This window comes from Mobula birostris, chromosome 23, assembly GCF_030028105.1.
Source record: "Mobula birostris isolate sMobBir1 chromosome 23, sMobBir1.hap1, whole genome shotgun sequence".
Taxonomy (NCBI): Eukaryota; Metazoa; Chordata; class Chondrichthyes; order Myliobatiformes; family Myliobatidae; genus Mobula; species Mobula birostris.
Genome location: NC_092392.1, coordinates 9669834 through 9693893, shown reverse-complemented (window position 1 = coordinate 9693893; position 24060 = coordinate 9669834). Strand labels below are relative to the sequence as shown.

Genomic DNA, 24060 nt, shown 5'->3' with positions numbered 1-24060 from the left:
TTTCACCCGGAAAACGGGTAGGTTTGGCATCTGACTCTCCACCACACAGGGCTGAGCCGTCCAGCAGTCAGCCAACTTATGCTTCCCAGGTAGCCCCAAATTCCTTATGAGGACTTGGTCTCCCAGCTGGAGTTGGGTGAACCTCACCTTTTGATCATACTTCTTATTCCCTTGATTCTGCTTGGCAGCCGTGAACCCAGCTAATTCATAAGCCCTTTTCAGCTCTCTTCTCATATCAGACACATACTTCAGATAAGTCTTCGGTGGTAAGTCGCCCTCGTCCGTCCCAAAACAAAGGTCAATGGGCAACCTTGCCTCGTGTCCAAACATCAGATAGTACGGCGAGTACCCGGTAGCTTCATTTCAGGTCCAGTTGTAACTGTGGACCAGATATCTGATATATTGACTCCACCTACTTTTCTTGCTGATCTCCAAGGTCCCGAGCAACTCTAGTAAGGGTAAATTAAACTTCTCGGGCTGGGGATCACCCAGCAGATAGTAGAGAGTTGTCCTCGACTTCTCTACTCCAAGCCTGCCCAGTAACTCATGGATGAGTGGCCTCTCTAAATCCTGTCCCTGATCACCATGTATCCGCCTGGGGAGACCATAATAAATGAAATACTGCTCCCATAAACCTTTGGCTACCATGGACACCCTCTGGTCCTTGGTAGGAAAAGACTGCTTATATCTGGTGCAGTAATCAGGGATGACGAAGACATTCACCGTGTTGCTGGCATCAGGATCTATTGACAGGAAATCCATACACACCACATCCAGGGGCCCCGCACTCTGTTATACTCCTCACCTCCCTGACAGTATGGACAAGCTGTGGCCCCGCCTCACCTGGGGCACCGATAGTAGCGGACAGTTCCACTGCTATTACGTCAACGCTAGTCTGAACTAAAGCAAGGTCTGTGCCCTCCATTTTATAAAACCTCCGCCCGGCAATCGCAACTTTGCCAACAGCTTTAACAGTACTCAAAAGTTGAATTAACAATTCATGGGGGGTATGAATATCCATCCCACTCAACACGTACGCATTAGTTACCGGTAACCTCATGGAGGCACACAACCTCTCCACCCCAGCAGCATCCATACCAGCACAGACTTAAACACACCACCCACTGGTTCAATGCTCAGCAGAATCACACAACATCCAATGGAATCAATCCCGGACGAGCCGCCACAATTGTAACCCTCCGGTTCGGCCCGCATGCGTTTGTCTAGGGGAAGACAGCCTCCAGCCCAGCCAAACTGAGAAATGTCATTTGTGTGGATGCTGTGTGATGTGTTGCCCTGTTACAAATTCGTACCACAAAATATCAGACACTACACCATATGCAATTAGACGACTGAGCTTTATAATTCTTTATTTGACCATAGGGTTAGTAACGAAAACAGAAAGAAAAAGGGCCCATTTTAAGAAAACAGTCTAATGTGCATGTTGGAGCTCACGACTTTCCATTCATTCATTCCCCATCGACCTCTTCCAAGTGTTGTCGACTCCTGGACCCTCACTCCATGTCCACTCTGTCCTGCAATCTACCAACTCTCTCCACTCGCGTCCTCTCTCTTCATCTCTCACCGACAGAAGACTGCGAAATCCCTTCTCTCATCTCTCACCGACAGAAGACCGCGAAATCCCTTCTCTCTTCATCTCTCACCGACAGAAGACCGCGAAATCCCTTCTCTCTTCATCTCTCACCGACAGAAGACTGCGAAATCCCTTCTCTCTTCATCTCACACCGACAGAAGACCGCGAAATCCCTTCTCTCTTCATCTCTCACCGACAGAAGACCGCAAAATCCCTTCTCTCTTCATCTCTCACCGACAGAAGACTGCGAAATCCCTTCTCTCTTCATCTCTCACCGACAGAAGACTGCGAAATCCCTTCTCTCTTCATCTCTCACCGACAGAAGACTGCGAAATCCCTTCTCTCGGGTACATAAGAAAGAAAAACACCTCCCATCATTGGCCAGCGCACATTCCACAGCCGCTGTTATCTCAAGTCATCACCCAAATACTGCGGATACAGACAAATCATTACATTAGCAGTGAACCCTTTCCCAGCACGTTACACTTACAACCCTCTCCCTCCGGAAAATTTAAATTAAAATCACAACAGGAACAATATAATTTTAAATCCAATTTAATGGTTGTCTGTAACTCCTTTAAGGTGACAATTTGACTGGAGTCAATGCTCATCTAGCAGTGCTCAGTTTGTCTTTAATTGGCCAGATTGCACTTACCCGCCAAGCACAGTTAAATCTCTTTTGTGAGATAAACAATCCACTTGGACATTGGATGATGGAGTCTCAGGACTATCTGACTTATTCTTGTAAATAATTGTAAGTATGAGATTGTTGCAGAACACAAAGATAGGAACAGCAATTTAATTCCACTAAAGCACACCTTCTCAGTGGATTGAGGACAACATAACTTGAACACATCCTGCCTCTCATTTGAGTCATCTTACACTCTTAGTGTTTGCTGGAGCTCAGAACATTCTAAATCACCCACACACCTCTGTTATGTTTCTCTTGCTGATATTCCTACCATTTTACGACTCAAGAGTTGCTTACTGTTTCTGGTACAATTTTACAGATTCTAAATTAGATCTGTCACATCATTCAATAAAATTGTTCCATTGAGATCCCCTCACTGTTAGAGAAAAAGATCAATTGTACCAGATCCCAGAAGCCAGAAGTCGAGTGTCTGGGTTGCTATTATATAGAACGTAGAACATAGAATAGTACAGCATAGTACAGGCCCTTCAGCCCACATCGTTGTGCTGACCCTCAAACCCTGCCTGCCATATAACCCCCCACCTTAAATTCCTCCATATACCTGCCTAGTAGTCTCTTAAACTTCACTAGTGTATCTGCCTCCACCACTGACTCAGGCAGTGTATTCCATGCACCAACCACTCTCTGAGTAAAAAACCTTCCTCTAATATCCCCCTTGAACTTCCCACCCCTTACCTTAAAGCCATGTCCCCTTGTATTGAGCAGTGGTGCCTTGGGGAAGTGGCGCTGGCTATCAACTCTATCTATTCCTCTTAATATCTTGTATACCTCTCATCCTCCTGCTCTCCAAAGAGTAAAGCCCTAGCTCCCTTAATCTCTGATCATAATCCATACTCTCTAAACCAGGCAGCATCCTGGTAAATCTCCTCTGTACCCTTTCCAATGCTTCCAGATCCTTCCTATAGTGAGGCGACCAGAACTGGACACAATACTCCAAGTGTGGCCTAACCAGAGTTTTATAGAGCTGCATCATTACATCGCGACTCTTAAACTCTGTCCCTCGACTTATGAAAGCTAACACCCCATAAGCTTTCTTAACTACCCTATCTACTTGTGAGGCAACTTTCAGGGATCTGTGGACATGTACCACCAGATCTCTCTGCTCCTCCACACTACCAAGTATCTTGCTGATATTATGATATTATGCTAATATTAGAGCATTTTGGGTACTTTGGTTGTACAAGGAAGGGAAAGCAGAAATGCAATTACATTAGTGATTCCAGTGTGGATTGTTGTTTCCCTGGGGTCGTGCCTTAGACATAACTGAGCAGCTGCGGAAAGTTCTGCATGGGGAGAATGAACATCTACAGGTCATCATTCATATCAGGTAGTAACTGAGATGAGCAGATTAAAGAGCAAGGCCTCAAATGCAGTGAACTCTAGGTTGCTCCCAAGGCCACGTGGAATATGAAAAAGGAGGATATGTTTAAAGGATCATCAAACCGGGTGAAATGGGTTGAACTAAAGCACAAAAATGCATAATCATACTGTTGGTGCAAATTTTTTGACAGTGCAAAATCACTAGGGCAGTGGTAGAGGGCAATATTAACTGAATACTGTGGGTTGGATAGGCATTGACTCTACAGTATTTCTAAACTGCTTTCAGGAGAATTATCTTAGTATGTTGTCAACCCAACAGGTAGAGCTTTTGAATGGTGGAATTTTGGATTTTGTTTTAGGAAAGGAGGTGGGACATGGAGATCGGCAAGTTGGATACAAAATTGGCTTGATGGCAGAAAGAGGGTAACAAAAAGAAGATGATGAAGGCAATTTGCATTTCTAGCATTTTCTACTTTTTTCAGATTTTAGCACCGGCATTATATATTTGATGATATTCAGTTGCAGTGGGAAATAGTTACTGAGAGGTATTCCTGTTTCTGAAAAACTATTAACCAATGGGGTTCTACAAGATTTAGTAGTTTTTTTTTTGCATTTGGTTGTTTATATTAAAGATTTAATTTTAAATGTAGTTCACATGATAAAGACGTTAACAAGTGGTTGCTAAAGAGTAAGATGCTTTTGACAAAGAAAACATAAGAAATAGAGCATTTATTCCTTGAGCCTTTCCATTCAACAATATCATGACTGATCTTCGATTATAAATACAGTTTTCGGAGAGATAACGTACTCCTCATGTTTGTGAAGGATGTAAGAAATAAAGTCAATTCAATTCAATTCAATCAATTTTCTGGCCCTATCCACAAATACATTGATTCCTTTAGTATTAAAACATCTACTATGTTTCAAACACTGTTATCGAGTAATTTCTTTGGAATTGAGAATTCATGAAATTCCTCCTCCGTCAGTTTTAAATGGCCTATCCCTCATTTTGAGATGCAAACCCTAGTTTTAGACTCTGTAGATGGAGTATATACCAATAAGATTGCTTCCATTTATACTAATTCTATTTCCCTGCATTACAACTATATTTTTCTTTGTTGTGCCTATTTAGTTTCTATTAAAGTGCTTCTTGAAAGCAGTATTTGCATATAATTTCATCATCTCCTCCAGTAGCTGATTAGTGGTATCAATCACTCTCTGTGTAAAACCATATCCCTCAGATCCCCTTTAAAGTTTGAATAGGAAAGTCGTCTATGGTTGGACAGCACTGATTAGGTAAATGTAGCCCATAGCCCAAATTTTGCTCCTTTTGTACTTAAAATTAGTTTTTTCTCTGTTTGTAGGCCAGGAATTTAGGAACAGTCATTGAGTTCTACAGTCTGCTATTTACTTCTTCCCTGTCCAAGGTATTTTTGTTCTAAATTACAGGAAAGATGTTAATAAGATTGAAAGAGTACAAAGAAAATTTACAGGGATGTTGCCGGGTCTGGAGGACCTGAGTTAGGAGAAGGATGAGTAGGTTAGAACTATATTCCTTATTATGTAGGAGAATGAGGGGAGGTTTGACAGAAGTATACAAAATTATGAGGGGTATAGATAGGATAAATGCAAGCAGGCTTTTTCCACTGAGATTGGGTGGGACTAGACCTAGAGGTCATGGTTAAGGATGAAAGATAAAAAGTTTAAAGGGAACATGAGGGGAAATTTTTTCACTCAGAGGGTGGTGAGAGTGTGGAACGAGCTGCCAGTGCAAGTGATGGGTGCGATTTCAACTTCAAGGTTAAGGGAAGTTTGGATAGGTACGTGGTTAGGAGAGGTATGAAGGCCTATGATCTAGGTGCAGGTTGATGGGAGTACACAGTTTGTGATTCAGCACAAATTGGATGGACTGAAGGGCTTGTTTCTCTGCTGTAGTTTTCTACAACTCGGTGACTTTGCCCTTGGATGTGAGAAGTGACTTTCTGGCTTTCCCAAGTACTAACTTCGAGGCCAACAAATTGCCCTTGTTTCAAATGGAACTGCTAAGTCAGCAGTCAGGAAGGAGAAGCAGCTGTAATTTCATGACATTTTCGACTTCATTGATTTAGCTGAGGCAACTAATTTTCCTTTCCTGGCCGATTTTTGCTGCTATTAATTATTTGTGTTGCAGTCAGTGTGAGAAAATACTTTGCATTTCATTTTATTTGCTTGAAGATTTGAAAGCATTTTCTCTGCATTTCTCAATATGTGGCCTGTGTGAGTGGGAATAGCAAAACAGATCAATCTGTTCCTGGGACAGAAGTGTATTTACTGTCTCCATATCTTCCCTTGCTCAATTGCACAGTTGTTGATTCTTCCTGATAAAACCTGAGTAAACTTCTTTGCTATTAATAATAGCATGCTCTTAAACATTTGGGAACTCAGACTAAATAACAGTCTCATTAACATTTCTATTCTGACCATTGATTTCCTTATTTGCTCTCATCGTGTGATCTCAGCGTCAGGACCATTGAAATTGGAAGCAAAACTGTCATGACATTTTTAATTAAGACCCAAGAGTTTGTATAGCCTGAACTTATACTGAATTCCCATATCTATAAGGCTGTTATAGCCAGGGGTGGTAATGGTGATAAGCTCCCACTGCCAATTAAATGCTCCCAATGGCATGCACCTCAAACAGCCTCTGACAACCAAGTCCAGCTCCTGAGCGTCATGTGTAGTTTAGCTACTAAGCCCAGCGGAACTGTTTCTACTGACAGGAGAAAAGGCAAAGGCAAGTTACTGGTACCTTAAAAACAGTCGCTTCAGGCAGATAGGACTCATCAGCCACGGTTGGCAGCTCATCTAGAAGAAGGAAAACTCTGATCTCAAACCTCCACTGACTTGCAGATATACTGACTCACGGGGAAGGCTTCAGAAATAAATCCCAAGGGAAAAATCCAGAGCTGGAATCCCTCAGGTAGTCATACATTGAGTTCATCATTGACTGGAAACACCTGTGACACTGCAGTATTGGTCTCAGCTATTCCTTTGGGTTTCATCAGATGTGTGGAGAGGGGGAGCTTACTCTCCATATCGTACGGCCCTGGCTTGGCGTGTCTAGACAGCTCGGACACAACATCCATGGTCGACCCTGACCAACAGAGGCCTCAGAGCTCAGATACACTTTCCAGGCCGGTCTGCCATTTGAAGAATGACCAAGTTAGCAAATGATGACATTCAGAGTCAGAATCAAAATCGGGTTGATTATCGTTGACATATGTTGTGGAATTTGTTGTTTTGTGGAAGCAGTACAGTGCAAAACATAAAAATTACTATGTTGCCAAAAATTAAACAATTAGTACAAAAGAGGAATAGTGGGATGGTGTTCACGGGTTAGAAAATCTGATGGAGAAGAGGAAGAAGCTGTTCATGAGGTATTGAGTGCAGGTCTTTAGGCCTCTTCCCTCTGGTTATAAAGAGAAGAGGGCATATCCTATGGGGAGAATCCTTAATGATGGATGCTGCCTTCTGATAATGTTCTCAATGGTGGGGGGGGTTGTACCGGGATGGAGCTGGGCAAGCCTACAACCCTCTGTAACCTGTCTCACACCTGCACATTGGAGCCTCCATTCCAGACGGCAATGCTACCAGTCAGAATGATCTCCTCCATACATCTGGCAAAATGAGTTATGTCACTTAGGACAGAGCAGGGAAAAGTACACAAAGTAATTAATTTAACGTTAGGATTGAAGTTCCCTTTGTGAATAAGTTAGAGCTACAGCATTTCCAATATCGTTTGCAAAGTAAAACTAAATTAAAACTTCGAACAGCAAGAGGTCGTTGGTGCTAGATCTATGCCATTATTTATGTTTTTCTTGCTCCTTTACCTTGAAGTGCAGCAATATACCATTTTCTCTACCGCACCGTGACCAACCACATATGTATGATCACCTGAAGATTCAAACACTCTAAAAGATCGAAATGAAAGCTGATGACCTATTGGCTCATTGACAAGTGAATAATATTGAACCAAAACAGAACAATACATATATTGTTAAATGGACTGAGGGTCATTGAATAACGTTTAATGTGTTCCTTTTTCACTTTAGGTTGCTATTATAGCTGGGAACTTTGAATTGGCAGAGATTATTAAGAACCACAAGGAATCTGATGTTGGTGAGTTTAATACTTGTTTGCATGAATTTTAAGTAAACACGGAATTTAAAACAAAAGGAGTCTTAACTACTAGGACTCTTTAAGTGCATTCAAATATACTCCTCTCAATAACACCCGTCCTTTTGACTTCATCAGCTCATTTACACTTTTATTGGCATCATTTAGTATATCTTTCTGCTGTTCTTTTCCCATGCACTTTATACCCCTGCATGATCTCCATTCTGAGATCGGGTCAGGATTATGCTGATTGGTAGGGGAGTAGCTGTTCCTGAATCTGGTTACATGGGACGTAAAGCCGCTGTACCTTCTACCTGATAGTAGCAGCAAGAGAGCAGACTCAGAGCTGGGGATCCCTGATGATAGAGGCTTCCTCCTTGAGGAAGCACCTCCTGCAGATGCTGGCAGTGGTGAATTGAAGTTAGGGATTTTACAACGTGCAGAAGACCTGGAGCCGTTGTGTGTCACCATACACAGATGCGAATAAGTTACAAGAAATTAAACATAGAAACATAGAAAACCTACAGCACAATACATAAAACTTCGGCCCATAAAGCTGTGCTGAACATGTCCTTATCGTAGAAATAACTTAGGGTTACCCATAGCCCTCTATTTTTCTGAGCTCCATGTACCCGTCCAGGAGTCTCTTAAAGGACCCAATGCAGAAGTGTGCAGACGTAGTTCAAATTTATGTTGGGACAAATATGGAAAGTAAACCAGGAGACCATTGAAATAGTCATCCAGCAATTAAGTATAGACAGGGGTTAAGCAGCAGCAGAACTGCAGTAGGAGTATAAATGAGTGCCATTACATGTGTGAGAATTGATTGTGTCAGTGATTGAATTGATAGGTGGATGAAAGCTCAGCTCTATGTCAAATGCTAAAGCTGTGATGTATCCAACTGGAATAGCAGGGATTGTTGCAGGGACTGAAGACAATGGGTTCAGTCTTTGTTATTTTTAGACACGGAATTTCTGCTCCTCCAATTTGGACCGACTGCTATTTATTTTTTCATCCACAGTTTGCATTGATTCCCTTTTAATTTACTGAGATGCTACGGGAAGATGAATGTTTTGTCTGACCAAGGCTGTCAGATGATGCTAACTGTATTGTTTAATAAAAGTTTAGTTCGCATTTTGATTAGGTAAGCATGAGCCAGAATATTTGTTGTTGAGGAAAGATTTGACATTTAGTTACTGATAAATTAGCCACTGTTGATCAAAGATGAATTATCCGCTGTGAAGACTGCTTCAGCATATCGGTTGGTTAAGAAGGAATTGCTTAATTAGGTTTGGTGAAGGATGGTATGTTGGTTAGGTCAGTGCTCTGCTTTTCTTACTTTTTTTACTTTTTAAACTTTTTTAACTTACGTTATTTGTTGTATTTTTTTCACGGTAACACCTTGAAGCTGCACCCTCTCTAACATGCTGGTGGAGAGAGTTTTATTTGGGTTTTTAGCGCTGGAAATAGTTACATTCGGACACGTCTCACTAGCGGGGCAGCAGTATGGTCGCATTGTTTATTCCAGGGACCAGCTGATTGCGCTTATGCCGGCCGGTTTAGCAAACAGAGCAGCGGACACCCCGGCTGAAATCTGGAGGAAAACACACAGAGGATGCAGAGGGGGATCAAAAAGGTGAGGGATGAGGATCAGGGCGAGACAACAGAGGCTTATGGAGAAGAGAAGTTATAAGCCGTGTCTCCCCTCTCTCATTATGGGCAATGTGAGATCGCTGGGTAATAAAATGGACAAGATGACGGCACTAGCCAGGAGTCAGAGAACATTTCGGGAGAGCAGTGTCATGTGTTTTACTGAAACGTGACTGCACGAGGACATACCCGATCAAAACGTTTCCACAGAGGGCTTCCAGACCGTTCGGGCTGACCGGAAGTGCACTGAGAGCGGTAAGCGTAAAGGAGGGGGGCTTGCTGTTCTGGTTAACAACAGGTGGTGCAATCCTGGTCATATTACGATCAAGGAACGTGTTTGTAGCCCGGATATTGAACTTTTTGCTGTTGGACTCCAGCCATATTATTTGCCAAGGGAAATCTCACATGCAATTGTGGTTGTTGTGTACATCCCTCCCTCTGCCAACCCGAAGTCGGCGTGTAACATCATTTACACCGTCATAGCCAGATTACAAACCCAGCACCCGAATGCCCTCATTACCATCTTGGGTGACTTCAACCAGGTTACCATGGCTAGAACACTGCCCAACTTCACACAGTATGTGAGCTGTACAATCAGAGGGGAGAGGACTCTAGATTTGATGTACGCTAACGTTAAGGATGCATACAGCTCCTCTCCCCTCCCCCCATTGAGAAGGTCAGATCACAACCTGGTGCATCTAAAACCCTGCTACGTGCCTCTGGTGAAGAGTAAACCTGCAACCTCAAGGACAGTGAGAAAATGGTTGGAGGAGGCTTATGAGGCGCTCCAGGGTTGTTTTGAGATGACAGACTGGCAGGCACTCTGTGAGGCCTACGGAGAGGATATTGATGGGTTTACAGAGTGCATCACTGGTTACATCAACCTCTGTGTGGACTGCAATGTTCCGACAAGAACTGTCCTTTGTTATTCAAATAACAAACCATAGGTAACAAAGGACATTAAGGGCATCCTGAATGCTAAAAAGAGGGCATTTAGAGATGGAAATAGGGAGGAGCTGAGAGCAATACAGGGGGACCTGAAAGCCAAGATCAGGGAGGCTAAAGACGGGTATAGGAGGAAGCTTGAGTGGAAACTCCAGCAGAACAACATGAGAGAGGTCTGGAGTGGGATGAGGACCATCACTGGGTTCTGGCAAACTAGCAACAGAGGAGCTGAAGGCAGTGTGGACAAGGCCAACGAACTTAACCTGTTCTTTAACAGATTTGACATTATAGCCCCTGCCCATCCCCCACATGATTCATCAGTTGTCGGCCCCCAACCAACACATATTCCACTCTCTCCTCCTACCCCTCCTCACAGTCCCCCACCCTGCTCTCATGACTATACCCCTTCCCCACGCAAAACCACCACAGTGGACTTCACAGCTGAACAGGTGAGAAGACAGTTGAAGCATTTCAACCCAAGCAAGGCTGCAGGCCCGGATGCTGTCAGTACCAGGGTGCTCAAAGCCTGTGCCCCTCAGCTATGTGGGGTACTTTGCCATGTATTCAATCTGAGCCTGAGGCTCCGGAGGGTTCCTGTGCTGTGGAAGACATCCTGCCTTGTCCCTGTGCTGTGCCCCAGCGGCTTCAATGACTACAGACCGGTGGCATTGACCTCCCACATCATGAACACCCTGGAGAGACTTGTTCTGGAGCTGCTCCGGCCTGTGGTTAGGCCACACTTAGATCCCCTCCAGTTCACCTACCAGCTCCGACTAGGAGTTGAGGATGCCATCGTCTACCTGCTGAACTGTGTCTACGCCAACCTGGACAAGCCAGCGAGCACTGTGAGGGTCATGTTTTTTGACTTCTCCAGTGCGTTCAACACCATCCGCCCTGCTCTGCTGGGGGAGAAGCTGACAGCGATGCAGGTGGATGCTTTCCTGGTGTCATGGATTCTTGATTACCTGACTGGCAGACCACAGTGTGTGTGCTTGCAACACTGTGTGTCCGACAGAGTGATCAGCAGCACTGGGGCTCCACAGGGGACTGTCTTGTCTCCCTTTCTGTTCACCATTTATACCTCGGACTTCAACTACTGCACAGAGTCTTGTCATCTTCAGAAGTTTTCGGATGACTCTGCCATAGTTGGATGCATCAACAAGGGAGATGAGGCTGAGTGCAGGGCTATGGTAGGAAACTTTGTCACATGGTGTGAGCAGAATTATCTGCAGCTTAATGTGAAAAAGACTAAAGAGCTAGTGGTAGACCTGAGGAGAGCTAAGGCACTGGTGACCCCTGTTTCCATCCAGGGGGTCAGTGTGGACATGGTGGAGGATTACAAATACCTGGAGATACGAATTGACAATAAACTGGACTGGTCAAAGAACACTGAGGCTGTCTACAAGAAGGGTCAGAGCCGTCTCTATTTTCTGAGGAGACTGAGGTCCTTTAACATCTGCTGGACGATGCTGAGGATGTTCTAGGAGTCTGTGGTGGCCAGTGCTATCATGTTTGTTGTTGTGTGCTGGGGCAGCAGGCTGAGGGTAGCAGACACCAACAGAATCAACAAACTCATTCGTAAGGCCAGAGATGTTGTGGGGATGGAACTGGATTCTCTGACAGTGGTGTCTGAAAACAGGATGCTGTCCAAGTTGCATGCCATCTTGGACAATGTCTCCCATCCACTACATAATGTATTGGTTGGGCACAGGAGTACATTCAACCAGAGACTCATTCCACCGAGATGCAACACAGAGCATCATAGGAAGTCATTCCTGCCTGTGGCCATCAAACTTTATAACTCCTCCCTTGGAGGGTCAGACACCCTTAGCCAATAGGCTGGTCCTGGACTGATTTCCTGGAATAACTTACATATTACTATTTAATTATTTATGTTTTTATTACTATTTAATTATTTATGGTGCAACTGTAACGAAAACCAGTTTCCCTCGGGATCAATAAAGTATGACTATGACTATGACAATAGATGGATCAGGACAATATGGAAGCAAGAGTGTACTTTTGAATGATATACTGCAAAAAAAAAAATCAAAATCAGTTTTAATATCACAGCAATATGTCGTGAAATTTGTTGTTTTGTGGCAGCAGTACAGTGCAATACATAATAAAAAAATTAGAGTAAGAATTTATATATATAATTAAATAAATAACGCAAAAAGAGAGCAAAAAAACTGAGATAGAGTTTACGGGTTTATTGCTCATCCAGAAATCTGATGGAGGAGAAGAAGCTGCTCCTAAGACAGTGTCAATTCAGGCTCCTGTACCTCCTCCTTGATGGTAGCAATGAGAAGAGGGCACGAGTGATGGGGGTCCTCATTGATCGATGCCAGCTTTCTGGGGCAGTGCCTTTTGAAGATGTCCTCAATGCTGGGCAAGTTCGTGCCCATGATGGAGTTGACTGGGTTTACAACTTACTGCAGATTTTTCCCATCCCGTGCAGTGTCCCCTCCATACCAGATGGTGATGCAACCAGTTAGAATGCTCTCCACAGGGCATTTATGACATTTATTTATTTTATTTATTTAGAGATACAGCATGCCCTTCTGGTCCAAGCCACTTCACTCCAGCAACCCTGAATACTACCCTAGCCTAATCACGGGACAATTTACAATGCCCAATTAACCTACCAATGGGCAGTGCAAGGAAACCAGAGGACCTGGAGCAAACTAATGCATTTCACAGGGGGGATGTACAGACTCCTCACAGCTGATGTTGGAATTGAACTCCAAACTCCAAGGTTCCAGGCAATAATAGCATTGCAACAAATCAGAATACTCTCTATGGTGTAGAAATTTGCGAGAGTCTTTGGTGACATACCAAGTCTCCTCAAACTCCTGGTGAAATATGGATACTGCCATGCCTTCTTTGCAATTGCATCAATATGTTGGGCCCAGGATAGATCTCCTGATGTTGACACCCAGGATCATGAAATTACTCACCCTCTCTATTACTGATCTGTCATTGAGGACTGGTGTGTGTTCCCTCGACTTTCCCTTCCTGAAGTCACCAATCAATTCCTTGGTTTTATTGACATTGAGTCCATGGTTGTCATTACAACACCACTGAACCAACTGATCTATCTCACTCCTGTACGCCTCCTCCTCACCATCTGAATTTCTGCCAACAATAGTTGTGGCATTGGCAAATTTATTGATGGTGTTTGAACTGTGCCTAGCCACACAGTCATAGGTGTTAAGAGAGTTGAGCGGTGGCTAAGCATGCACCCTTGAGGTGCGCCAGTGTTGATTGTCAGCAAAGAGGAGATGTTATTTGCAATGTTGTGTTGGTGGGGAAGGTAGACGAAGTAAAAATCTGGCAGGTGATAGGCTGAAGATCTAAAAAACTGAAGATAAATGAATCTAGTTGTAGAGAACAGTGGACCAAAGAAGAAAGGAAAAGAAAAGGAGAGCCATTTCAGAATCTGAAGAATTCTGCTAGATTACAAGTAATATTCTCAATATCTCAGAAACCATTACTTAAGATAATCGAGTCATACAGCATGGAAACAGGCTCTTTAGACCAAGTCACCCATGTTGACAAAGTTGTCTACCTGAGTACTCCTATAGAAACAAGCTCTTTAGACCAACTCACCCAAGTTGATCAAGATGTCTATCTGAGTACTCCCATGGAAACAGGCTCCTTAAACCAACTCACCCACGTAGACCAAGTTGTCTACCTTGGTCAGACAGCATCAATGGAAAAAAGTACAATGGATGTTTTTGGCCTAAACCCTTCAGCAGGACTGGAGAGAAAAAACTGAGGAGTAGATTTGAAATGTGGGAGGAGGGGAGGGAAACACCAAGTGATAGGTGAAACTTGGAAGGGGGGGGGATGAAGCAAAGGAATAGGAAGTTAATTGGTGAAAAAGACAGAAGACCATGGAAGAAAGGAGAAAGTGGGAGGGGGGAGGAACACCAGAGGAGGGTGATGGCCAGGCAAGGAGATAACATAAGGGAGGTACAAGAGGATGGGAAATGAGTTGTGGGGGAGTTGTGGTGGAGGCATTACTGAAAGTTGGAGAAATTGATGTTTATGCCATCATGTTGGAGGATACCCAAACAGAATATAAGGTGTTGCTCCTCCAACCTAACCGTGGCCTTAACCTGACAGTGGAGGAGGCCATGGATGGACATAACGGAATGGAAATGGGAAGTGGAATTAAAATGGGTGGCCACTGGGAGATCCTGCTTGTTTTGGCAGTTGGAGTGTAGATGCTTGGTGAAGTGGTCTCCCAATCTACAGAAGGTCTCGCCAATATACAAGCAGCCATACCGGAAGCACAGGACACAGTATATGACCCCAACAGACTCACAGGTGAAGTGTTGCCTCACCTGGAAGGACTGTTTGGGGCCCTGAATGGTAGTGAGGGAGGTGGTATAGGTGTTCCACTTGCCAGGGTAAGTGCCAGGAGGGAGATCAGTGGGGAGGAATGAATCAACAAGCAAGTCGCATAGGGAGTGATCCCTGCGGAAAGCAGAAAGTTGGGGGGGGAGGGAAAGATGTGTTTTGTGGTGGGATCCAATTAGAGGTGGCGGAAGTTTTGAAGAATTATGTACTGAACGTGGGGTCTGGTGGGGTGGTAGGTGAGGACAAGAAGTTTCAGCCAGAAACATCAACTGAACTTTTTTCCATCGATGCTGCCTGGCCTGCTGAGTTCCTCCAGCATTTTGTATGTGTTGCTTGGATTTCCAGCACCTGCAGATTTCCTCTTGTTTGTCTACCTACCTGCTGCTGTCCTGGGATCCATTCCCGCTGCTCTACGTTGCAAATATAAAGAAGAAAGAGAAATTTAACAGAAACCTCAGCCTAGCCACCTCCTCTTCTTGCTGAAGCCTCTTGAGTCAAAGTCTGAGTTCTCCACTCTAACTTTGTCAACTCTCAAAATATCTGTGTTTCACTTGAGTCCATTTTCCCAGCTGCTCCAGATCACTTTGCAAGTATTAATAGCCTTCTTCGCTGTCACTATTGCACCGACATTGGTGTCATAGGCAACGTTGCTGATCCAGTTTACGGCATGATCACCTAGATTATTAACATTACTGATAAACAGCAGTGGAAACAGCACCTATTCCTGTGCCACACCACTAGTCACAGGCGTGAAGATAGAGAGACAACCACCTATGACTACTGTCTTGATTCTCCTGTTAAGCCTTTGTTGAATCCAATTGACTACTTCATCCTGAATGCCAAGTGACCTACTTAACTTTCAGGACCAGCCTCCTACGAAAACCTTTGCAAAGGCCTCATTAAAATCAATGTCTACAATGTTCACCCCTTTTCCTTTGACTTTCTTGGTAACCTCCTCAAAAGATTGGTTAGATATGACCAAAGAAAGCTTTCCTTAGAAGAAAGAAAGCTTCCTTCTTGTTGTTTTTTGATTGCTGTAATGACACAGAAGGAAGCTACTTGGTCCATTATTTCCAAGTTGAATCCCAGAGGAGAATTCCACTGGTCTCATTCCTCTTTCCTTTCACCCCTGTAGCCCAGCAACTTATATTGTCTCACCACCTTTGGGCTGAGATTCAAGATTGTTTGATATTATTTCCAGTGCACAAGTATTAACAGGAACAAAATAATTGTTACTCCGGATATGATGCAGCAAAAAACCACAGTGAGGTAAAGAACACAATAATCAAAAGCACAATAAACATAAATACTTAAGATAGCTTATATACATAGATTGTATGGCCATAAAGTGACACTAGGCACAGAACTATCTGTACATAAGGAGACTCTGACAGGAGGTGATAAAGTAGTGGTGATGGGAGGTATGGAGGGGTGGGTTAGTGGGTGAAGGCATTGATCAGCCTTACTGCTTGGGGAAAGTCATTGTTTTTGAGTCTGGTGGTCCTGGTGTGGGTGCTGTGTGTCCTACTCTCTGAATGGAGTGGAACAAACTGTCCATGAGCAGGGTGGGTGAGAGCCTTCATGATGTTACCGGCCCTCTCCCAGCACTTTTCTGTATGTACTGTACGTCTTTGATGCAGGTAGGCTCGTGCCAGTGAAGCCTTGGACAGCCTTGATTAGCATTGTCGAGTCTTCCCGTCTGCCACAGTGCAGTTTCTGCACCTTGCAGTGTTGCGGCATGTTGGGATGCTCTCTACTGCGCGTCTGCAGAAAGATGTGAATATAGATGTACGTAGTCCAGCTCTCATTAGCCTACTCAGAGAGTGGAGGCATTGAAGAGCTCTCCTGGTTGTGTAGGATGTGTTCTGGGACCATGAGATGTGCACCCTCAGGGGTGCGAAACTGCTTGCAGTTTCCACTGCTGTGATGCCGACGTAGAGAGGGATGTGAGAGGTGCAAGTTCTCCTGAAGTCAATAACCATCTCCTTTGTCTTGTTGACGTTGATAAAGAGGTTATTTGCCTGGCACCAGGCCTTGAGCTCTTCCACCTCCTCAGGTGATAAGCAGGAGGAGCCTCACCAACCTATTACCTCTCCCTGCTGTCCTTTGTCCTTCCCTTTCTCCCATGGTCCACTCTGCTCTCTCATCACATTCCTTCTTCTCCAGGCCTTTACCTTTTCCACCTGCCACCTCCCAGCTTCTTTCTTCCTCCCCCTCCCCCGCTCACCTGGCTTCACCTTTCACCTTCTAGCTGTACTCCTCCCCCCCCCCCCCAACCTTCTTATTCTGGCTTCTTTCCCCTTCTGTTCCAGTCCTGAAGAGGGACTTGTTCATTTGCATAGATGAGTTGCTGAGCTGCTCCAGTATTTTGTGTGTGTTATTCTGATTCCCTGGCACCTGCAGATTTTCTTGTGTCACACATGAGCTTTTCCACTTTCAGTACTGCCAATTATGAATTATTAACTCTTAATTTTATCTACTTTCTCCCGTCTTCCCTTTTTGTTACCGATGAATTGTTTCCGTACATTGTCTTTACGCTTTTACAGCTTACCTTTGCTCTTTCTACTTTCTGTTTGATTCTCAATTATACCAGCAGCCTGAAAATCACCATAAACAGCTGTAACTTCAGATTGTGAGAAGCGTGCAGTTAAATAGTTTTATGCCATTTTCTGATCTTGTTTTGCCAACTATCCCACAATAATTAGTATTCTATCTGTAGCCCTGTTGCAGTCAAAGACTGCCCTGCCATTGCCAAAGTTTCCATTAGAGGTCCTCAGCAAAGACCTCAGCAATAAACGCACCCTGTTCCCCAGCCCAGACTCCAACTGCCCTCTAGTGGCAAAGGCTGTTGTTCATGCACACTGTGTATCGAATAGGAATTAGATTTATAATGATGTGATTTTTTTTTGTATTGCTGAAGTAGTAAAATGCAAAGGCATAAAATTACTATAAATTACAAAATAAATAGTACAAAAATATGGAATAATAAGGTAGCGCTGATGGCTTTGATTGCAGGGAGGAAATTGCATCCAAAATGTATTTAAATTAATTCCTTTCCAGTCCTGAAGAAGGGTTTCAGCTCAAAACATCAACTGTTTATTAATTTCCATAGATGCTGCCTGACCTGCTGAGTTCCTCCAGCATTTTGTGTGTGTGTTGCTTTTGATTTCGAGCACCTGCAGAATCTCTTGTGTTTATGATTTGCTGCTCCATTGCAAAATCCCTTCAAAGGATGACTACCCTGGAGAAGTTTGAATCTTCTCTTCGACGGGAGTGCTCTGAAACCCACTCTTACTGCTCTTCCTTTGTGATCTCTACTGCACTCCAACTCTGCAACCATGCACTCACCCTAACCCACCGCCACAGCCACACATCCTACCTGGGAGCCTGCCGTCACTGCCATCTTGCCAGCAAGCCTTCTTCTCCCACCCCACAACCTTTTTATTCTGGCGTCTTCCCCCTTCCTTTTCAGTCCTGAAGAAGGGCCTTGGCTCGAAATGTCGACTGTTTATTCATTTCTATAGATGCTGCCTGATGTGCTGAGTTCCTCCAGCATTTTGTGTGCATGGCTTTGCATTTAAAATTGCTCTGAAATTAGAGTTTACATTTCTGCTAAAGCTAATTTGCACAGTCATAATAGACAAATCTATTGTGAGGTGTCACGTCTGAGTTATATAAAAACTGAAATGAATTCATACTATTTCCGTTCTATTAAACTTACTTACTTACTTTAGCCACCACCCCTACTGGGGCATAAGCACCAATAGCAGCTCACTCAAGTCCTCTGTCCAGGGACAGTCCAACAATTATCCCAGGTGTAGCCCACCTTCTCTTTCCTCTCCCCTCTCCCAAGAATGAGGTCTTTGAAGCTTCTGTTGGTGTTTCTCTAGTACTGGATTTCTATGAGATGGGTTTGTTAGCCCCCATGCCCAACCCTCCTCCTTTCACAGCCGGGCCTGGGACCATCAGTAGTGGAGATGTTCTACATTCATTAATGTATTTAAGAGCAGCATTATGTTGTATTTCTCCCTGAAAATAACTTAGTTACCAACAATAAGGGCGTCTGATCACCAGCCAAGTAGACCAGAGTTACCTGAATAAGAAGAGCCAATTAATAGTTTTATTGAAGCATATCAGTCATTTTATTAATAAATTAGATATTGTGTAAACGTAAATGGAATTTGAAGAAGCTTCATGAACCACTGCAAATGTGTGGATTCTAGTTAATCGGGGCAGCTGCTAATTTGGGACAACTCTTAAAGAACAAAAACTGATTGAGAAAATTGCTGGAGTTGCCACCTTTATTTGGGACAGGAGGCTGTTGCCAAGTGGTTTCTGACGAGCGTGGCCATTAGACACTACACCATGCTTATAGTGAACAGTTTTAAATACTGTTAGTCGCAAGTGTTTGCGTTCAAAAATCTGCAATTTTTGTCTCTGATAGTGACAAGTGTTACGTACCCCGTAACTGGGTTGCCAAACCAGCAGAAATGGATCACTCAGTTGGAGTCTGGATTACTAGAACTAAGAAAGTTTTATTAAAGAAACAAGCAACTCTAATCAAAAGGATAATGAATGCAACAGTTCAGCAATGATAAACATACATGTACACAGAATTCAGATAACAGGATCAATCAAGCTCTACCGTTGTGTAGGGGCAAATGACCAGTTTCAAAGGGACGCAAAGTTCAGTTCAGTTCGCAGTAATGGCTGCCGTGGGAGATGGACAGTGTGGGGGAAGGAGAGAGAGAGCAAAAACGAATGAATATTCAAACGGCTTCCACACACAGACCTTCGCAGTCAGCTGTCGGGCGAGTCCTTTGTGATGTCATCTGAGGTCACCGACCGTGACCCCTCCGTTTCCAGATACGATCGTTTCCCTGCGCTGAACCTGGCACCCAAGCAAGGGTGGACACACACCAGGTTCCCGCTGATCGTGCCTTTCCACCCTGTGCGTTTATGGCCCGGTACTTCCCACCAACTTGTGAGAGACGCACCGCTTCCAGGGTCTTGTTACCTCGGGTGTTGTGTGTGTCCTGCCTTAGCGAACCTGTCCCTTTTTATCCCCCTGCTGGGGTATCGCCTGTCCATCACTTCAAACAGTTCAGGGTTCAAAGGGGAAGCCGCTCTTGACAGCTCCCTCCTTCTGTTACTCTCTCTCCCGTCCCTTCATTACACATCTCCAAATGCTGCTCCATTGTTTTCCTTATCTCTCTCTCTCCTGAAGACAGGTGGCAGACCAACTGCTGATCACACAGGACAGCTAACATCTTAATCTATGTGTATTCTTGTCACACAAGAAATAAGCAGTGAGACAGCTCAGAATTGTTTTGCTCACTGTGGTTTCAAGCATCCAGGCTTGGAAATGCTGGAAATGGCCAAAAGTGAAAATAAAACAATTTCACTATTTCAACAATTTGGAAAGTATAGAGAATTTGAAGGTATCGACAATCATTGTGAATGTTACAATGCAAATGAAGTTTTGGAGGATGCAATTGTCAAAAGCATTCTCTGAAGCAGGCCAATATCTGCACGAGGTGTCTGTGCAGATTTTGTTCATTTACAGTCAATCAAAAGAACACAGCAGTGTACACTGGATGATTTCTTCCAACAGTGACTATTAGAAACTAATACAACTTTATAATAATGTATTGGCAGTGTTCTTATTGTTCTGCATTTCATTTAAATACATAATTTGTTACTCAATTGCAGGTAAATAGTAGTTTGTCCTGATGAAGGGTCTCAGCCTGAAATGTCGATTGTACTTTTTTCCATAGATGCTGCTTGGCCTTCTGAGTTCCTCCAGCATTTTGTGTGTGTTGCTTGAATTTCCAGCATCTGCAAATTTTTTCATTTGTCTTTTCTATTCCTTTTTAACTATTTTCATGAAACTTCTGCTAATAGAAGAATGAGGAGTGACCTCAGTGAAACCTACCGAATGGTGAAAGGCCTTTACAGAGTGGATGTGGAGAGGATGTTTCCTAAGGTGGCAGAGTCTAAGACCAGAGGACACAGCCTCAATAGAGGGGCGTCCTTTTACAACGGAGATGAGGAGGAATTTCTTTAGCCAAAGAGTGGTCAATCTGTGGAATTCGTTGCCAAAATCAGCTGTGGAGGCCAAGTCTTTATGTGGATTTAAGGCAGAGGTTGATAGATTCTTGATTGGACAGGGTAGGAAAGGATACGGGGATAAGGCAGGAGATTGGGGCTGAGAGGAAAATTAGATCAGCTATGATGAAATGGGAGAGCAGACTTAATGGTCCAAATGACCTAACTCTGCTCCATTGTCTTATGGTCTTATAATTGCGACTGCTGCTCATTTGGGCCAAAATATACTGGGCCCAATGTGTCCCAATTAACTGGAATCCACCGTACATCCAAATAGTATTAAAACCTGTCTTCAAAAGTAGAAAAAAGCAGATGGTGACATTCAGTTTTATATATCTACTGAATGTACATGTGGTGATTGTTCTTATATACATGTATAATCCTTGTCAGAATAATTTACTCAAAGAACATTGTACTTTGTACAGTAGGTAAACACAACCCGGTTCCACAGGCAGAAATCAAGGGTCAAAAACTAGATAATTATCTAACTTATTGATTATATTAGTTAAGGGGAATCAAACTGGGGAAATTTGCTGCTTTTTTAACTAATGTCAGAAAATTGTCCTTCTAAGAGTGGATGGACTTCAGGTTGTTGATACTGTGGAAAAAAGTGTCCAGTGGCTTTTACTATATGAATGAGTTCTTGTCACAATGAAGCAAAAATAACTTCCATTTTCAGTCACCTCCAGAACAAGTACTGCCTTAGTGGCACTCTCAGGAGTCTGTCTAGATTGCCCCTTTGAAATTCTAGAGTGATGCTATCCTTGTATACTGTAAGTGCTTTAATTACATACAGTATATCTCAATATTCTTGATGGCACACTGTAATTACAGACGCTTGATAAATATACAATTGTGATTACTGATATGGCATCCTCAGCTGACATGCTATATAATAGACAAATGTCATTCTCCGGTTGGTGCCTCATAATTACAAATATGTCGAGAAATATTAATGTTCTATTAATAGTGTGCTATATTCTTGCTGGACAACTAACCACCTGGGTCAATTGAAAGGTTGAAAATGTGAATTTTTGGCTTCGCTTAAGTGATACCTAGGGATGTCTAAATGTCTGTTGGCCAGTGTTCAGGGCTTCAGAGATTTAAAGAATTGGAGCCAGGTCTGAATAAGCAGTCTAGCGAGATATGATGTGGTGGGGGATAAACAGTAATTATGGAACTCAATGCTGTCCAATTCTGACCCTGCGCTGAACCAGCGGATCTTTGCAGTGTTCCGTAGGTCACTCCAAGCATACCAAATCTGATTTCCTGCACAAGGCTCCAGAATGTGTATGTACAGAAATTTACATAGTTTTATGTCCATTGAACACAGAAATCATACGTGACACCAAACACCTTATGCCAGGAAGTGCACAGTTTACAGTTTACACAAGGAATTTTGAAATACCCATGATTGTGTTTTACTCACTAAATCCATTTTAATCATGTAGTCTTAAGCAAAACAGTGGTATATGACCAATATTTTAGACTTGTATTCAGTTAGAACATACATGGGTTTTAAAATAGGATTAAATGTGTAGTATGGGGTAAAGTATAATTTCCATGTGTTGTTGTATATCAGGGGTTCCCAACTTGGGGTCCGCAGACTCTACTAAATGGTATTGGTTCATGATATAAAAAATGTTGGAAATCCTGCTGTAGAGAAATGATGTGAAAAGTTTTCCTTCATTTTATGTACTCTAATTTTCATAGCATTAAGAAGACTAACAATTTAACAGTGGCAACATATTAGCTACAGTAATTAATGCTCTTTTTGACATATATCTAAATGATAGATCATTCATGAATGGAATGAAAACAATACACTGGATGAAGGGCAGAGAAAAGTGGTGATCCCTAGTTTTCTTGGTTGACACTGACCTGCTTGGTCTAGGAAGAGTTTTCTGCCTTGATTTATGACTGGTTTTCCAAGCTGTGCACATGATTTGAGCCATTCCTTGATGCATGCAAGAATGTTTGCTTGATTGAGAATATTGTAGGATAGAACTCGAGCACCATCAGATTTGGTGTTTGTCAATGGGTGGGTGACTTGAGGGGCTGGTGGTTTATGATGGATGTAAAAAAAAGGGGCATTATGAAGGTCTGTTCACATCAGACCAAGTCAGATAGCACTAATGTATTTGTAAATTTCAGTGCCTTTCAGAGAAACCCCAAGCTACACCAATCGGCGACGAGGTGGAGGAAGTACCCTCTCATCCCCACGGACACTGCTACGATCCACAAGTGACAACAACATCAACAGCCTTGCGAGCCGTACCACCCATTCGCCTGTGCCATCTGTCAGAAGCCTGCCTCCTCAGCTATTGTCACAAATGCAGGAAGGAGCTGAGGGAGGCCAGCAGAGCACAACAAGCTCACGAAGCTCACATAGCCGATCACCCTCGCTGCAGTGTGTCCAGGAGGAAAGTGAGGCCAATACCCCCATTCTCAGGAGGCAGACAAAAGCCAGGCTGAGGTAAGGTGGTTCAATTTCTTGTGTAGCCAAAGGGAAAGAAGATGCTGTAAGATATTGCCATTTTTAGCCAAGTTACAAATCTGTTCAAGATTCCTATGTAATCCTTTAATAACATCCAATGCTTAGAGGAATGATTTTCAGGCAAATTTAAAATGAATAGGTGCACAATGCAACTTCATTCCCAGTGAAGTAGTCCTTTAAAGAAGGCCATTAAAGATTAGCTCACTTCTCATTGATGCAGAGATTTTCAAAGTTCAAAGTACATATATTATCAAGGTACGTAAACCTTATACATTACAATCTTGAGATTGGTCTCCTTACAGACAGTCACAAAGCAAAGAAACCCAGTAGAAACGATTGAAAAAAGACCATCAACCCCCTCCCCTCTCCTGTGTGCAGAAACAAAAACAAGTTGTATGAACAAAAGCAAGCAAGCAACTGAAGTTCACAAAAGTGAGTCCACAGCCACGAAGTCGGTCATCACTGCAGCCTGCCGCATCAAATCACCTCCAAGGTTGCTCCAGCATGGCCAAATGTTGGCTGATTCCCCGCTTTTGGGCCTGGGCCCTGCTACCCCCTGCAACCATCCTGCACTTTTGAGACTTCAGTTCATGCTGCAAATTTGCCAGATCATACAGGTGGTTCAAAAGCTCAACTCTGAAAGGGAAGTTACTTCCAAGTGCAGCATGTGTTTGTCTAATTCCTTCAACAGCTTCCTCCTTATGTAGGCTG

General features: G+C 43.4%; 1 protein-coding gene across 15 annotated transcripts in view; it reads left to right on the top strand.

Moving 5' to 3' along the window:
- Positions 1 to 24060, top strand: part of shank3a (SH3 and multiple ankyrin repeat domains 3a) — a 1072328-nt gene that overhangs the window by 566399 nt on the left and 481869 nt on the right. For all 15 annotated transcript variants that reach the window (XM_072241114.1, XM_072241121.1, XM_072241124.1 and 12 more), the window contains 2 exons: positions 7718 to 7784; positions 23007 to 23328. In XM_072241114.1, coding sequence (XP_072097215.1) covers positions 7718 to 7784; positions 23007 to 23328 — 389 coding nt within the window. The remainder of the gene's footprint in view (positions 1 to 7717; positions 7785 to 23006; positions 23329 to 24060) is intronic.